Raw genomic sequence first — 17,648 nt, 5'->3', positions numbered from 1 at the left:
TGCAATATTATATTATAGTAAGCAACATTTACTAGAGTTGGAGTAAAATAAAGACTTTAGATAGTCTGCCTTAAGATACATTTTTGTCACAGAGAAATTATGATTTACACTAGAGCTATTTATGGCAGTGGCAGGAACCTGTGATGTATTTTGTTCCTCTGTATTTAAGCTCAAAATTCTAATCATGTAGGCAAATAGCGGAATAGAGTAATCTAGAGAAAACATAATGAGTACGAGTTGACCGAATAGTAAACAGTCTACAAACTATATTTATATGCTTTTACAGATTTCACTAAAGTGCAGTGTTGATTAAGTCTTTCATGACTGATGTAAACCTTCAGAAACATTTATAAAGTCCTTTTCCAGCAAACTTAAGGTTCCAGCAAATGTAAGCTTAACACTTTGAGGTAAAATGACATGACATTTTAAAATGCCAGCTTTTATGCTAAAATGTTTAAAAAGTAACTGATTACAGTGTTTTTGAGTTAACTAAGTTTAATCTACTTCTCCTAACTCACGTTTCAGTTCTACAGCTTAGATGAGCTAAATGAGCTAGTCCGTGTTTCTCCCTCTAAGTTTGCTTACTTCTAATTTCCATCTCCTGAGCATGGAGGGTTTTGGCACTGATGGGATTTTAGATCTCCTGACTCTGAAAAGCTGGCGGTTAGACAGTTGAGCTGTGAAGCCCAAAGCACATATGTGTGTCCAAGAAAAAAACGGTATGGTAAAGTTACTCTGTGTAACTGTGTTTTTATGTACACCGGCCCTACAGTCTAACTGCTTCACATCAGTGGTGAGGGGATCGGAAGTTCTTATCCCAGCAAGGCCTCAACAGTCTATTGTCAAAAGACTTGCCGTTTGGGGACGTCATGTGAAAGGGGCAGTTCTAACCCGCAGATAGGAATAAACAGTAAACAACTGAAAAAATAGGTTCACAAACTAAATGTAGACAATAAATAAACAATCAGCTGCACCTTTTTTACTAATCTTTCTCAACTCTGTTCGTGCTGTTGCCCAAATTTAGATGCAGAAGTAAAAACCTTGAAATAAGCCTAAATAAATGCTTATGCATGTAGCTTTATGAAAGTTTCCATGAGAACCAATGCTGCCCTTTAGTAAAGTGCTACTGATTTTTTTTTTTTTTTTTTTTTTTTTTTTTTTGTGCACAGGACCTTTATAAACAATGTTGGTCAGGTAACCAGGAAACTGAAATCTATGCAACCTCACCTGTACAACAAAAAGAACTGGCTGTGTCACATTTTTATTCAAATAATCAGTGATCTAAACTCCTCCCAACAACAGGACTAGTTTTTGTTCAAGGTGCAGAAGCTGAAGGCAGAGCACTGTCCAAGATCAGGGTTTTAGAGTGTTAGAATTTAAGAAAACTGAAGAATGACTGAAACAAGCTCCTCACAAAGCGACCGCTCCGGCAACAGCAGTCTGGAGAAATACACCCATTTTAAAAAAGAAGAATTCGAAGTGGACTGGGAGAAAATATCTGACCGCAGTTTATGCCAGGTTTACAAAGTGAAGCTAAAGCTATGGAGAGAGAACTGTGCCATCAAGACCTTCTCTAGCACCGATGATTACAGGTATGGCTATCCAGTCACATGTGAAACAAGGAGAACTGGCTAATGTTATGTTGCACTGTCCATTTGAAAACCTAGTATTGTAGATTTCGAATGTTTAGATGCAGTTGAAAGTTATAATAACTCTATAACGCTTACTGGTTGTATGTGTGAGTAGAGACACGAGTAGACATGGCCTATACTGTCTTTCTCTTTCTAGGAACATGGCGCAGGCCTTCAAAATAGGGAAGACGAAATTTAAATACTTGATTTCCAATTACGGGCTGTGTAGAAATCCAACTGCCATAGTGATGGAGTATATGAACAAAGGGTCCCTGGACAATCTCCTCGCAAGTCATGTCCTAATGTGGCCAAAGAAGTTCCAGATGATTCATGAGGTGACCATGGGCATGAACTTCCTTCACAGCATGAAACCCCCTGTCCTTCATCTGAACTTGAAGTTGTCCAACATCATGCTTGATGATCATCTTCATGTTAAGGTGCTGCAGTCACTTTTTTAAATAAAATGACCATACTCTATATTCCTGTTTTATAAAGAACCCTGTTTCTCATGAGGTCTATGTAGAACTTTCTGTGTGGGCTTGTACCAAAAAGTCAAAAATCTTTTTTTTTTACATGACAACTTTCCAGCTTCCATTTCTGTCTTAGAATTAAACAACATTGTTGTTACTGATGACAGACTGACAACTGATAGCAGGGCTAAACTGCTGTAGCCTGAATAGATGGATATATGTAAACAGAAACAATGAATTAAACAAAAATAATCCTATTCATTATATGGTCACTTTTTAAAAAATCACACTAATTAGCATCTTGCTACTTGCATCCCTAAATAATCACATTTGACCCCTTGACCCTTGACCAGTCTCTTTATGGCTACCTAACTTGACACAGAGGCGAAGAATGTGTGCTGCTTTAGGCTTGTGATGATGGACATGATGCTTACAGTAAGTAGCTTTTGGCAGTCCTGAATGGCGGACCTGACTAAGCTAAACTGTCTATCATTGAGCAACCACCTGTTGAAGCCACAATCCCAGATGATGCCATAAGAAAGCGTAATTGGCCTCGCTCTCTCTCTGGGTCAGTGGGTGGTGTGGCCCTCCCTCTCCCCCATCACTCAGTGCAGTGCTCACGAGAGCAGGCGCCTTAGCGTCTCTTCAAGGCATGTTGAGCTAACTGCCTAACAGGCAGGGCAAGTTGAAAAGATGTGGTTGGTGGCATCATGTGACGGGAGAGTCCTAGTGCACACTAGTGGGTTGAAATTGGGAAGAAAACTGGGAAAGATCCCCAGTAGTGGCTAATATAGTAGTTTACTATATTCCTACTAGCTAAAATGTAGAAGTTCTTTTATTGAGAAAAGTCAGATAAGCTCATAAATGTACTTTTCTTCACTTCTACTTCTGTTAAGATTTCAGATTTTGGGCTAATTGGATGGGAAGAAAGCAAGAAGGCGTTCGTGGAAGATTTGTCAGCTCGAGGAAACATTAGTTATGTTCCCCCAGAAGCGTTTACGCAGAATCCTGAACCTCCTACAACCAAGTATGATGTTTACAGGTGAGTTTGTCATAAAGTTTGTCTACAAGCTTCATAGCTTCTTAATTACATGAACTTCCAGGACATCCAACTGTGTAACTGCTGTGCCTCAGTAATTACATTTCTCTGCCTCTTCCTTAACAACAGCTTCTCCATTGTGATGTGGGAGATTTTAACTCAAAAGAGGCCATACTCTGGTACATCTGCTTTCTTCATTTCACAAATTTGAATTGTTACAGATAAACATGCACTATATATCCAAATGTTTGTGGACAACCCTTATCATTGGCAAATTTAGCTAGGCTTCTTTAAAATGCATCAATGGCTGACCCACCCTGACACTAGAAAGGGGGAATGTAGATCATTTTTTATTTGAGCTTCATCCAGTACCTTTGGGATAAACTGGAATAGCATTTGTGATCCAGAGCAAATCATCCAACATCAGTACCTGACCTCAATGCTTTTAAATCCTCACACCAAGGTTCTGAAATCTACTAGAAAGCGTTCCCCAAGGAGTGGAGATAGCTACTGCAGCAGAAAATGATGCAGAAACTTCTTTTTTCATTCCCCTATGAGATTACACATGGGATGAGCTGGTGCCCACAAACATTTGGCCATATAGTGCTCTCTTATTAAGTATAGCCAATGTTTGTAAGCAGCATTTCTCTAAACATTCAGACCATCTACGTTCTGCTCTTTAACATAGGGATGAATATGACCGAAATATTGATCAGGGTGTCATCTGGCAAAAGGCCCAGCGTGGAGAAGATCCCTGATGATAAGCCTCAAGAGTGTGAGGACATGATTGACTTAATGCAGCAATGCTGGGACCAAGACTGCAGCCACAGACCTGCTTTCTCTGGTAATAGCACACCTGATGCACACACATGGCTCAGGTTTAGATTAGACAAACCATGAGTGAAACCAAGGATTAAGCTTTCTCAGCACTTTTGCACATCCATTTTTGACATTCACTTGTCCTTTTTGACCTCAAATTCCACAAAGAAAAGCTGTGCTGCTGAATTTTATCAGCATCCTGGTTTGTTTATATCTTGAACAGGGCACCTTTACTAAAGCATCTAATTATGTTTTAGTAAAAGATCTCATTAAAGTTATTTGATTTAGCAGCTGTGTCAGTGCATACCAATCATTGCTATTTGCATTCATGCATTAAAACAGTTGAATAATTTGGCTAATTTCTATGCAGCGTTGTATAATGAGCAGAATGTGATTAAACCTGAGCATCAGATTACTCAGATTACTAAAAAGAAAAAAAGGCACAGTAATTAGCATGGCTATGTCTTCTGTACTACACTTTTATACCCCAGGTTAAGCACCATTTGATTAAGACACTCAAGGCTACAAGTCGTTTGCTTGCCAGCTGCATATTTTGCGCGGTTATGACTGTGGGTAGAGAGCCAAGAGAGTGATCAAAAGTGCATGCACAGTAAAATCAGTACTGCAGGAGAGCTAAACTGAGACAAATTAACCTCTGTCACAGAGAGAACTGAACGCTGATGGAGGTTCTCTCCAGCTGTGGTTACTTCTCTCTCTATCTCTTTCTCTCTCTCACTCTGCAGAGACAGTGTGGATGACTGAAGCTTTAAGTGATGTGCTGAAAATCCCAGACTTGATTCCAGGCAGTGAGAAAACTAAGCAGTCGTTTAGACTCAGAACTTCCAAGCCCATCTGGCACAGTAGAGTAAGTGAGGTTTGGTAATCCAGCACATTGACACATGAAATCTCTGCTGATCTGAAATCCATCAAAGCCAGCGTACCATGTGTACCCTTTGGCTTTTCAGTTTGGACAGGACAGCATGTGGGTGAAATTTTTTGAGGATATTTTATCAACTGAAACTTTTTTTTTATCTGTTGCAACTACTTTTTGAACTTTTTTTCTGTGCTTATACTTACCTCTGTTCTAAAAGTTCACTCTTGTTATTTGGCTGTTCCAGGGCTCAAATGATTCCACTGATGGACGTTCAGGTCAGTTTTGAAGTGTAAATCCCATTATTGATGAAATCTCTCCAAATGTCTAAGGATTTTCAACCCAGGTTTTCTGTCTTTTGTGTTCCGTCTTGCATAACAGACAGTTCAGGTCAAAGCATTCACACTTACCTGGAGCAAAAGGATTTTGAATCCTTCAAGAATGTCTTGAGGAAAGAGCACGTCTCAATGTTCTTCAGGGACAACAACTCTCTCCTTCACCACGCTGCTTCCAGTGGGGATGTTGAGAGTGTGCAGATGGTGTTGAACCTGGGGGCTTCGGTAAACTGCCAGAGTGTCAGAGGTTACACGGCGCTCATTGTTGCACTCTTGCGGAAGTTCTATGATATCTGCACCCTGCTCACTGACCACGGGGCTGATGTCAACCTTGGTGACCAAGACCTCTGGACCCCACTGCATTTTGCGGTGCAGGGCGGGGACGACCGCGCCGTTCGCATGCTACTGGACAACAAGGCCGCGGCTGACTCCAAGGACAAGGACGGGTGGACGCCTCTGCACCTGGCGGCTCAGAATGGCCATGAGGGTGTGGTGCGCCTTTTGCTCCCACGCTTGGCCAGCGTGGACGAACAGGAGGAAATGACTGGAAGGACTGCGCTGCATATGGCCTGCATGTATGGCTACCTGAACATCGGCAAACTCCTGCTTGCGAAAGGAGCCGACCCAAATAAGACGGACGCTGACCAAGCCACTGCTTTGCACCTGGCCGCTGAGGAGGGACACTTCAGGGTGGCTCGGCTGCTCTTGACGAAAGAGGCAGAAGTGAATGCTGTCAATGGTTCCAATTACAGCGCCTTGCACTACGCTGCTCTTAGAGGCTGCACTGGCATCTGCAGACTCTTGCTGAATCATGGGGCAAACCCCAATGTCAGAACCAATCAGAAGTGGACACCCATGCATCTGGCTGCGCTGAAGGGCCACCCAGAAACGGTGCTTGTGCTGGAGGAGAACAAGGGATCAATGGACGCACGGGGCGAAGGAGGTTGGACGCCCCTGCACCTGGCTTGTCACCACATGCAGGAGGAGGTAGTGGCTGTGTTGCTGACCGCTGGAGCCAACCCCAACCTGAGCGAGGACAGCAGCTGGACACCCCTTCACATGGCTTGCCATAAAGGTGCCTTCCCCAGCACGTTGCAGCTCATTGCCAAGCAGGCCGACATCAATGCCCAGAACATCAGCCAGGACACCCCACTGCACCTGGCCGTGCAGGCCGGCAGCACCCCAATCGTCAAAGCTCTGCTGATGAATGGTGCACAAAGGCACATAGTTAACTCCAGAGGATGTACGGCCTTAGCTTTGGCTCAGCAGCAACACAACAAAGAGATTGTGCAGTTACTGGACAGCTAAAGGACTAGGCGAGACATTCAAAACAAGCTGAGCGTGATGACAGATAAGTACATTAGGATGGAAGGGGAGGAGTGCATTGATTTCTCTCGTATTGATCCCATGCCTCTGCATCCTGCTCCTCCAGCCTCTATTGTGATTTATTTTTCTCGTTTTGTTAATATATTTCCATTGATTTTGCAAAGGGACATTTTCATAATGTGATGACTCACTGAACAAAACAAAAAAGCCACCCGCAGACACAGGTAGCCTGTTGGGAATGCGCTCCTCTACAGAGAGTGAATGGCACTTTCACTTTGACTACATTGGTTGCCAAGCGGATTTGTGTTTGGAGCTTCATAATTGTGCTAGCCACCACTGACAGGAACTAACATGTCTTAATACTGTACGTCTACAGAGATAATCTCATCATGAAGGAATGCAATCTATTCATGGTATTCCAATCCCTTAAACCACTTCCAGAGCCGAGAGCTCAGAACCGGTGTGGCAGCATTCTTCCTGTTTCTCAGCAGTGCTCCACTGCTTTACTAATCTAACAATCATGTGTATACTCCCCAGCATGCATAATTATTAACATGCTAATTGTTTGAGTATTGACTAAGTATCAAGTATCATACAGTGTGTGAGTGACTCACTTACTTTGTAGGTCCACCTTGCTAGTGTACAGTTAGACCCCAGTTAGCCCATCTGTTGCCATGCATAGTTTGTCTTAGCTGTCCTGTAGACACACAGAGAGTGTGTACATAAAGTGTGATCTAATATCTCAACAGCCATAATCCCTTGAGACCTGAGGCAGCAGATCCTTCTGTTTCTGTAAGTTTCTGTAAATTCTATAAATTTCAAGATGGGGCCTCCATGGATCACATCAGTCCTTGAGCCTCGGATGCTGGTTGTCCTTCCCTGCAGCTTTTCTTAGAGAAACTTTTATGTCCCTGGGTAATAAATCATGTTAGAAATACTTAGTTTTTTATTGCACCACCAAAATCCAAACATCAATATTTTGCTACTTTGGCCTTGTCCCCAACCCAGACTTTGAAGCTTCTCTGCTCCAAAACAATAATAAGAAAAATTACAATGTGTGTTTATAGTAGCTTAAACAGATACAGAATGTATTATTTATGTTAGGAATGTTTTATTTACATATCTATTCAATTGTTGCAGATTTTGAACAAATTGCTGCTGCTGTTTTTAGTTTTGTCAAAACCCTGTCGTTTTGGGAATGTTATGACCCGGTCATCTAGACAAATCACAATTTGACCCTTGTTAAACTGGATCAGATCTTCATGCTTGCTCCTTTTTCTGCTTCCAACACATCAAGATCAGGAATCACTGTTCATTTGCTGACTAATACTGCATATTAGTCATATTATTCATTTTATAAACTTTTAGGTTTTAATGTTATGGCTCATCAATGTATGTAATTGTTGTACTGCTTTTCTCTAGTTTTGCATATAACACCTACTTATTATAGATAAACAACAAAAACAACAAAATACAGGTTTAAAATGATTGTTTTATTTGTAACAGGAAACAAATTTAGCTGGGAATTGGGATCAGCTAGAATAGACACTCTGTTGAGGTGAGGTCATTGAAATCTGTCAGTTGGGAAAGGGTTACAAGCCATTTCTAAGGCTCTATATACATAAGTTATTATCTGTGAAGGTAAAAAAAACACACATGTGCTGAATCTTGCCAGAAGTGACTGGCCTACCAACATTCCTCCATTAGCGCATCAATGTCTCCTCCAGGAAGTCACAAAAGAACATAGATGTAGGTCAGCGTTCATGATTGTACCATTACAAAGAGCATGTGGCAAAAATGCCATGTATGGGGGAGTTGCAAGATTAAAAAACACTGCTGAACTACCATTGATTTCATCCCTGAATTGTTTAGAACAATGTTCTGTGGATTGATGCATCAAAAGTGCAGCTTCTTATAAGACAGGTGTCCCTTTACATCTGCTTCCACAGCTTCCACAGCAAATTATACCAACACTCAAACATGGCGGAGGTAGTGCAGTGGCTTGGGCATGATTTACTGCGTCAGGGCCTTTAAACGACTTTCCAAAATAATTGACAGAGCCATGAATTCTGCTCTCCTCTTCTCCAGAAAATGTTTGGCTATCTATATCTAATCTATATGATCAGACTATCTATGTGATCTATAGCTTAAGTGCACTTGTGTTTTGCAGGAAAACTCCAGTGGGAAACATGAGATCAGGTCTACATCTGAATGGCTCAGAAGGTCTAGTCGAAGTTCTTAAATGGGCAGTTGATGCTTGCAAGCTTACCAGTGTGAATGAATTTAAACCAATCTGCAAATATGAGTAGGCAAAAAGCTCCATAGCAATGTGAAAGATGTCCTTGCAGCTATATGAAGTGTTTGGCTGAAGGCCAATTTTTAAATATTTAATATGCATTTAAATGAAATCTTTTACAAGCTGTGTTTATGCTTCACTGTTTTCTTGTATTTTCTTGTATTTTGTATGAAGATCTGAAACTATTTATGGTGACAAATATGCAAAACCAGAAGCAAACAGATTTTTTCCCCCACACCTTTTCCACAGCCTTGTAGTTTTTTAGGTCTGAAAAGCAGTACAGTTCTGAAAATAGCTCTTATGAATAGGTAGAGCCACTGTCTGATTTCTATACTGTAGATTTGGCTTCTTGCAACCTAGAAGAGAAGCTTCATGAGCAGCAGTGATCGATAAGGTAGTGACTTCCATGTTCATTAATGGAAGATCAGGCTTGTACCGTGCATGAAATACAGCCTGCTCCTGTGGTGTACAGAGAGATTGAGAAGGGGTCAAGGGTACTAGAGGAGAGAGAAAGCTGTTGTACAGGATCATTGTTCATGAGAAAGAGAGTGTGAGGGTGGGGTTAGGTTGCTAGGGGATAGACCAGTACTTACAACATTGCATACCTTGGCTGTACATTACCTAAGGCTGCTGCTAATGAAGGTTTTGCATACACAAGTTTGACAGTTGTTTATTGTACACCCTTTAAAATAAAGGTGCATTAAATGGTTCTTTGAGCGATGCCATTACATAACTAGGTTCTGTTTCCATAAAGAACATGGGGCTTAATACAGCAATATCTTCCCAAGACCAAGTCCAAATGAAAAGATGTAACGGTTCAAGTTAAGGTTCTTTAGACCTTTAAAACTGCCTTTACACTCACACACTCCATCTCCATTACAAACGTGGTTCTTTATGGAACCAAACGTGGTTCTTCTATGGCATTAAACATTACAATTACACTTGAAAGGGGGTTATTTAGTAGAGATTATAATGCATAAAAAAGTAAAATGACGAGCTTTGCTTGCAACATTCCTAGAGAAAATAAAAAGGAACTTCATTCCCCTTAAGCCGAACCTGGTGAGAATGGCGGACAATCATTAAATTATGTATTTTTGAAGCTGTTTTACAGTATCTAAAGGACATTATTGCACTGCGGGTTAGTAATGTTTCATCAGAACTAGGTGGGTTTTTTTTTTCTTCATATGCTTAGCTCTCACTTTCATCCTCAGGAACTATTGTGTTTTTAATAAAACATGAATTCTCCATTTGCAGCTGGACTGAGGGGCCAAGTGGAGGAGGTTAAACACAAAGGTACCACGTGCCTCCACTTCGGTCCCAAACTTCAGTCAATTCAGAGCATTGAGCACTTTGGCTCACTTGAAAGGGTCTGTCAGATGGGATTTGGCTGGGAGACGAGAAAAAAAGACTTTGGTACAGATTACTGCTATATGCTCCATAAAAGCTTCACAACTGCTCTGAGTTTTCAGGGAGAGAGACATAGGGCGATATGGTGAGTTTACTGTGTGAAAGGTGAGAGAAAGCAATACGACACGAGAGGCTGAGTGCTGCAGTGATTTGCCACAGCTAAGGGGTGCAAAGCAGAGTTAAATAGGTGAGCACAATACACAATGTGGTAAAATACACCATTGTTTTATATTTCATTCAAATATTTCAACTGATTTAATTATTGTTATTATCATTATATTATGTATATTATTATAATATATATATATATATATATATATATATATATATATATATATATATATATATTTTTTTTTTTTTATTTATTTTTTTTTTTTTAATATATATGTTGCAGATTGTTTTCTAAGACAGGATGCACATCACTGCCAGTTATCCTGAAGTTATCAGTTATTCTAAAGTGCTTTGCTATGTGAACCAGGTCAGGGAAAGCACTGTTTGGGGAAAAGTGCTCCTGTTGTTGAGAGAACCCCTTGGTGAAGCTTCACCCTGGGAAGCCCAGCCATGGAAAGCTGAGGAAGTACAGCTGACAGCCAGGAAAGCACCCCTTAGGGATAAGGCTAAAGGTTTACGCTAGCCAACCATCCCGTCATCTCTCACCGCAACAAGAGGACACTGCCACTATGCGGCATAAAATAGTGTTTCTGTTACAGTGCTAAAAACAAAGCTACGCTATGCTGTGCAACGCTGTGCAGCTCGTAAGACATACACCAGCCAATACAAGCAGAGCTCATTTTTTAAGAAGCCCACCATAAAAGAAAAATCATAATTTCATTGTGGAAAATATAACAGGGTTGTGGATAATAACAGGGTTGTAAACAGACTTGTTCAACTGCAGCCCCAAACAGTCATATTTCTACTATTAATACTACAGAACAACGTTAACAACTTTACACACTCCATATATTCATTCTACGGCATGTTTAGGTTATGTAGACCCAACTACTATTTATCCTTTTCGAAAGTGTTGCACATGTACTGTAAGAGTTGCACTGAAATATTTCGGTATATGATTTCCCAAGGTACTCCCCGCAGCCCGTTGGCAATAGGCCACAAAAGAGCGCCACAGATATTGATTGTCTTCCTTTCCACTGGGAGCACAAAGTTGAGCCCAGACGGTTTGATTATTTTTGTCAAATGCTAACTGGATGCCCTCTAAGTCACACCGATCTCAAATCCATTCCTGTCCACCTTGTTATGCTAGTACTGCTCAAGTGTTTTTTTTGGAATAGGTCCAAGTTTCATCTTCGAGACTATAGGTTTTGTACCTGCTGCCTAAGCATGTGAATACACCACAGGTAGGCCAGCTGATGTATGCTCTTTATGTCCTGACAGCAGGTCATCTGGACTAATGGGAACTTTCTTTGCACAGTGGAAACTGTTCAGGTAGGTAAAAGCTTGCGGCTAATAGTGGACAGTTTATGTGGAGAACGTCTGCACCCAGCCTGTGCCAGAATTTTGCACTGACTTCTTGCTGCATGGGATAGTTGGAGCTTATTTCAGCCAAATGGTTGACTTTTCAGTCTGAATTATTTAATATCCCCTCGAAAAGGTCTTTCTCTTCTTTAGAAATGGGTATTGTATTTTAAATGGGATTTCAAGGGCATTATAAAATGATCTATTATACGTTTTAAATTATGATAAATTGTGGCTTGTGTGTGGACCATCTTGAATGGGCAGATACAGTTACGGATCTCACAACATTTGGGGAGTTTTTTTTAAAGAAAGTCAGATGGTGCAATAGCTTTTAGAGGATTATGATCTTTCAGTTCTCATTGATTTCTTGCATGAAGATATTACTCTCACCAATCATCTGTTCTTAGACAAAGAGTACAGAGCAGGAGGCCGAAGTCTGCGTACTCCAGACTTCCACACAAAACTTTCCAGCACATGTGGTGAAACATCTCAGACGTTCTGCTTCTTCTTTGACTTTTCCTTTAACCTTCCCAGGTTCCCGAGAGCACAAACATGAGAAACCCCTTCTTTGATAAATTATTTCTCACTCATGTCTTATTAAAACAAGCAGAGAAATGCTCTTGAAAAATTCTAAACTTTCACCTGAAGGTAGTCAGATCAGATACAACCCCTCCACATACAAACTTTTTTCTCTCATTGATTCTAATGCAGATTTATATTTCTAATGTGGAACCATCTTAATAATTGATACAGGCACACATGATTTCTCATTTGTAAGATATGACTGTATGTTTTTCACCATGGTGAGGATGGGTCAGGTACTGCTAAGGTTTCTGCCTGAAAAGCAAGTTGGGGTGTTTTTCCTTACCTCTATCGAATCTGTTTTGCTTAAATAGGGAATTGGAACAGTGGACCTCTCTGCTGTCGTTGATTTCTAAAATGTGTGTGTAGATCAATGCATGTTTCCAGTCTGATATACCAACCTTATGTAATGCTGGAGCCAAAGTGCAACATGCATTAAGGTGCATGATTTGTAAACACTGTTTTTCAAGTCATTCAAAGTCAAATGCTTGACTTTGTGTGATTCAATGTAAGAATAATAATAAAAGAGGGTCTTTCTTGATAAATCAGTTTTCTGATTACAACTGAAAGAAAATCATTTTATAATGAAAATAAGTTGCATTTAATTACTGACCTTTGATTAATGAACTACAGGGCTTCTAGTAGGAAGTCAGAGCGGTCATTTGACCAGAGCTCAGCACTTCTTGGTACAAGTAGCTGCCAGTGTTAAGAAACCCACCGATGCTGCTGCTGACACAGCATGCTAATATCACTGGTTATGTGTCATCGCAGCATTAGTCTTAATAAACTAATGCTAATGTTTGCCTTTCTGATTGCAATCCACAAAAATAAGGGTCAAAATCAATGCAAACTAGAATTTTTATTCTATAGCATTTAGATTTTTAGAAATATAACAGCAGTGTAGAAACATAACATGAATCATATTTGTGTAACATCCGGTAACATTACTGTAACACCTCAGTCCACATATTTATTTCACTTTCAGTGACTGTTCTGTATCTCTCAGCTTTTCCAGAAATGCATGTACTTAGGGGCTGGCTCAAAGGGCTAATTACACTCCCTGACAGAAGGGGGTCCAGGAGCAAGAAATGCCAATTATCTCATAAAGCTGCTTTAATGCCCTTCTGTATTGAGAAAACAAGTGCAGTTTTCTGTATAAATGAATCATTCACAAATTGCAATATTGCAAAAGGCCAATATGGACCCTTGCTTGGGTCCTCCCTCGAGCATCTGAACAAATTGTAAGACTTATCCAAAGTAGCTAACTTAGCAAACAGCTAGCACAATATGTATCGTTTGAGCAAGTGTGTTGGCACCCATAATGACCCCCAAATGTTGCAGGGCTATTTCCTACACTGCCTTAAGGGTTAAAATCCTACTTTGTATGGAAATCTCCTTTTGCCCAATACTAAAAATGCACCTTGTCAATCGATGGTAATTCTGGCAGAACAGGCTGGTGAGGTAGGAATGCTACGAATCGATGCTATTTCCTCAAATGATTGTCCAACAAGCCAGACAAATTGCCTCTATTTGTAATTCAGGGCAGCGTAGAACTGCTAAATGAATAAGCGCTGTGCAGTTTGGCTGGGGTGGAGTGCGGGGCATGGGCCGCTGGGCGTCAGGAGTGGTCTTATTAACACATTAGAAAAACAAACACAGCACCTGCCGGAGGCTCAGCTGGCCCAGCCTAATTGTCTATATAGTTGGCCTCTGAGGGGGTGAGCCTAACCAAGCATGTGATTACAGTCAGCTCGCGGTGGGAGCTCTCACGGCTTCCCCTCTCTGCCTCACCATCGCTCTTCCTGCTTCCACAGGCAACTTCAAGCTGTGGCCCACCTCAGGAGCACCGTTCTCTATTGTTACACCATGCTAACTGATACTGTTCTCCAAGGGGAACTATCACTTCCAAATGGCCTCTGCTGTTGCCCAAAAAGACTGGTTCTACATGGGAGAAGATTAGAAGTGAATTGTAGAAATATCTGTGGATTTCTAGGCTTGGAAAAGGACTTAAAGCAGCATTATGTAGCATTTTGACCTTAAAATAACAGCTTGAAAATCATTGTGATGCTCCTCTTACTAGTAATGGAGAGAATTCTGTCTCAATCTTTACTATTCTAGGCTCGGCACGCTGCTAACTACACACTGTAGCACTCACAAGAACTGCATAATGCTGTGTAACCTGTAATATATGTGTCAAATTCTGTATATATTACTTAGTCCACATGCTTCTTTTACCTTTAGTGCTTTTTCTGTGTCTCTATTGTCCAGAAATGCTTGCCCTTAAGGGGTGTCTCGAAGGGCTAATTACTTCCCGACAGTAGGGGGAGTCCAGGAGCAAGACATGCCAATTCTCTAATAATGCTGCTTTAATGCTGCTGGGATAAAATGACTCATTCCTGTTGTTTTTGCATTTTCCAGGCCATTCATTAAAATATTAACAGTAATATTACCTGAGATTTTATCCCGTCCCATGCCATGCTGCATTACCTGCCTTAGCTCCACCTGAATTACTACAATTTCCTGCTTGACTGACTTCCTTCAGATTCATTGAAAAAGGAAGTTCTAGCTGTTATGACAAATAGTGAAAACCACTTTTACATCCTGCCCTTCAATTGAGGCACTACACTGAGGAGCGCCTCAATTGTGTGGGAGGAAGACGCAATTTAGTCTGCGGCTTCCAAGACATCAGTTTATCACTCAGGTCACATACGCCCATGTCTCAGGTGGCAGCTTTGTGGCCTTGTTGCCATCTTTACTAAATCACCGAGCTACAGTTTGTGGTGCATAATTTCCAGAGGAAGGAGGCCCTTAGACTATCTGATGTTCATCCTCATCTTCAGGTGGGATGTGACTGAAAACAAGTACTGGGAATGCGCATTTAGAATTCAGAAATTAAGTCAGAGTATAGTTACATTTGACATTTTTGAGGAGGAGGCTTTTAGAACACTTGCCCAATTCATTATAAAAATAAAAATATGAAAAATTGTGATAAAAGTAAACAGACGGTGGCTTGGTTTGGCACTTAAGGCTTTGGCTTGACCTCAAGATACCAAAATTGGAATTCTGATTATGTCAGAGCAAGCCCAAAAAATCAGTAATTACTGTTGGTTGATGGACTTTTATGGGACATTATCAGCGGACTGATATACTGTTGGGGCTCTGTTTACGGATGGAGAGGATTTCACTGTTTTGATTTGGAATCATACATGATTTCTACATATAAAACCCTGTTTATACACAGAATATGTACTGTAATTGAACAGGATTTTCTATTAAAGTTTAGAGTTATTCCCTTTCCTTGGTCATATTGACCTCTTAAACTCCTCAGGGTGTAATAAAAGTCAGGGGGCGTTGCAACAAGAGGTTAAGGACAATGCATTAGGTCATGACCTCTCAGATCTTTGGTCAAAGTGTAGTGACTTTTACCTGTCTCTGGATGGCTTCTGATGTTTGTCTATGTAGTTGTGTACTACATAAGGGCTAGGGAAAATTGTTTTTCTTTTTTCATGTTTTTCTTCCCCATCCCACTACCCTACATATCATGCCAGCTGGAGATGAGAACCTGTTTTTTTATTATTTATTTATTGAGTTTTTAGATATCTAGATTTGGATGCGCATTTACATTGGACCGATATTTTATTATATATTAATATTATTAATATTGATAATAACTGACATAGTTTGTGTACATATATCAAAAGCAGTACGTTCACCTAAGTTTGGACTGCTGTGAAACAATGATAAATTAACTAAATGATATAGGTCACCCAATAATTTTGCTAATCCTGTTACACAAAGCCACAGTTCTATAGATGTACTCTATCACTATGGGTACCAGCATCAGTTGATACATCAGCTGTGTTTTATACGTCTATAGCTGTATTTTCATGCAGAGAAGAAGAAGGTAAGCTGAAGATTTAGGGGTGCAGAAATGCAGCTGTTTAATTTGTCTGTGCGGGAGCTCTCAGTTCACAGCAGGCAGCTCAACCTCAACTTCCCCCAAATCCCAAGTATTGTGTCTCACCCTTATAGATGGTCTAAAGCCTCAGGGAGTGGCAATGTGCACAATCTTAAAACAGATGGATTATTCTTTGACTTTGATGATCTAGGCAGTTGCAACAGAATGTACCTGCTGACCTTGGCTATCTACATCTCCAGAAAATCTGCATTCCTGGTCACTGGACGTTTGCTAGAAACTACACCTATTCACACATGCTAACAAATGTTTAATAAAAAAATGATAATATTCAACAGTTGATATGAACATCTCAATATCAGATATCGCCATTGACCAAGAGCATATGCTATATCAGTACATCTCTAGCTTTAGTCCTGCAGGACTCTCTGAATCTAGTGTAGTGAAGCAATAAAACAATGCGTGCTTCATTGAGCAACTTCTACTGGAAGTACCTTTCCAGCAACAATGCAACCATCACAATGAAGAATGACATAGCACTGCCACTCTTTCCCCAAGTCATCTCCACTCTTCTGTATTGCAATCTGGAGTAGTGATAAACCAGGATCTCTCAACTGCTCCTTTATTTGTTTGGCTACAACAAGATCTTGTTTCTGATCCGAAGTCAGACGTAGGCCTTTATCCCGCTCGGGAGAAAGCCCTTTCTCATTCCTGTCTGAGGTACATGCGCAAAATCCTGCCTGTCACATCATCCTGACAAGAGCCTGAGAGTCTATGCTTATAAACTCACCCACACACACACTTGCAAAAGGAAAGAGGGAAGGAAGGCAGGATTGGGAACATGAAACGACTGCAATTTTCCTTTCGTTTCTCAAGTAGCCTATCATTACTACAGTGATAGTACTGGCAGCAACTCAAGGCGTCCTAACATTAAAAGCAGGGCACTTTGGAGTTGCAGCATGAGATTTCTGGGAAAGTCTTGAGGAAAACCTATTACAATATGTTATTTCTTTCAATTTCCCTCCCTGTCAGCAAGGAGAGCATCTCCCTTGTTTAGAGTAAGGCTTTTGGACCGATGCATATTCTTCGTGCTGCGAAGCAGTGTGTCAGTGTGTGCGGTAGGACACAGTGAGTTGGGCGCGGCACCTAAGAGTCCCCAGCGTCTCTTTCTGCAGATGGTTGCCATGAGGCTAATGACATTGTGCCGTCCAGAGCGCCAGCATGCAAATCAAGCCACATCTTTCCACATTAGTTAGAGACTGCCCTTGGGCTCCGGGATAAAATGGCCTCTGAAGCCTCCCTCCTTCAAGGCCGGCGTGCCTTTTTCCATCAAGCCGTCATCAAAGCAGAAACCTGCATGACTAGCCCAGCCCAGCGTAACGAACATTTCATCGCTGAAGCAAATGAACATCCACCGCCATTTCCGCCACATTATCATTTATTTGATTATTAAATCATGATTACATAATTTTGGTTTTCTTTT

The 17,648-nt window shown here is 40.9% G+C and overlaps 1 protein-coding gene across 1 annotated transcript; it reads left to right on the top strand.

Moving 5' to 3' along the window:
- Positions 1-1,392: 1,392 nt before the first annotated feature.
- ankk1 (ankyrin repeat and kinase domain containing 1) lies at positions 1,393-6,473 on the top strand. Its single transcript, XM_072692130.1, has 8 exons — positions 1,393-1,592; positions 1,789-2,068; positions 2,998-3,143; positions 3,270-3,319; positions 3,829-3,984; positions 4,703-4,824; positions 5,078-5,108; positions 5,212-6,473. Exons 1-8 carry the CDS (start codon positions 1,393-1,395, stop codon positions 6,471-6,473), a joined length of 2,247 nt encoding a protein of 748 aa, XP_072548231.1.
- The last annotated feature ends 11,175 nt before the right edge of the window (positions 6,474-17,648 follow it).

Source organism: Salminus brasiliensis, chromosome 11 (assembly GCF_030463535.1).
Source record: "Salminus brasiliensis chromosome 11, fSalBra1.hap2, whole genome shotgun sequence".
Taxonomy (NCBI): Eukaryota; Metazoa; Chordata; class Actinopteri; order Characiformes; family Bryconidae; genus Salminus; species Salminus brasiliensis.
The sequence above is the reverse complement of the archived record's forward strand: the minus strand, read 5'-3'. Positions and strand labels throughout refer to the sequence as shown.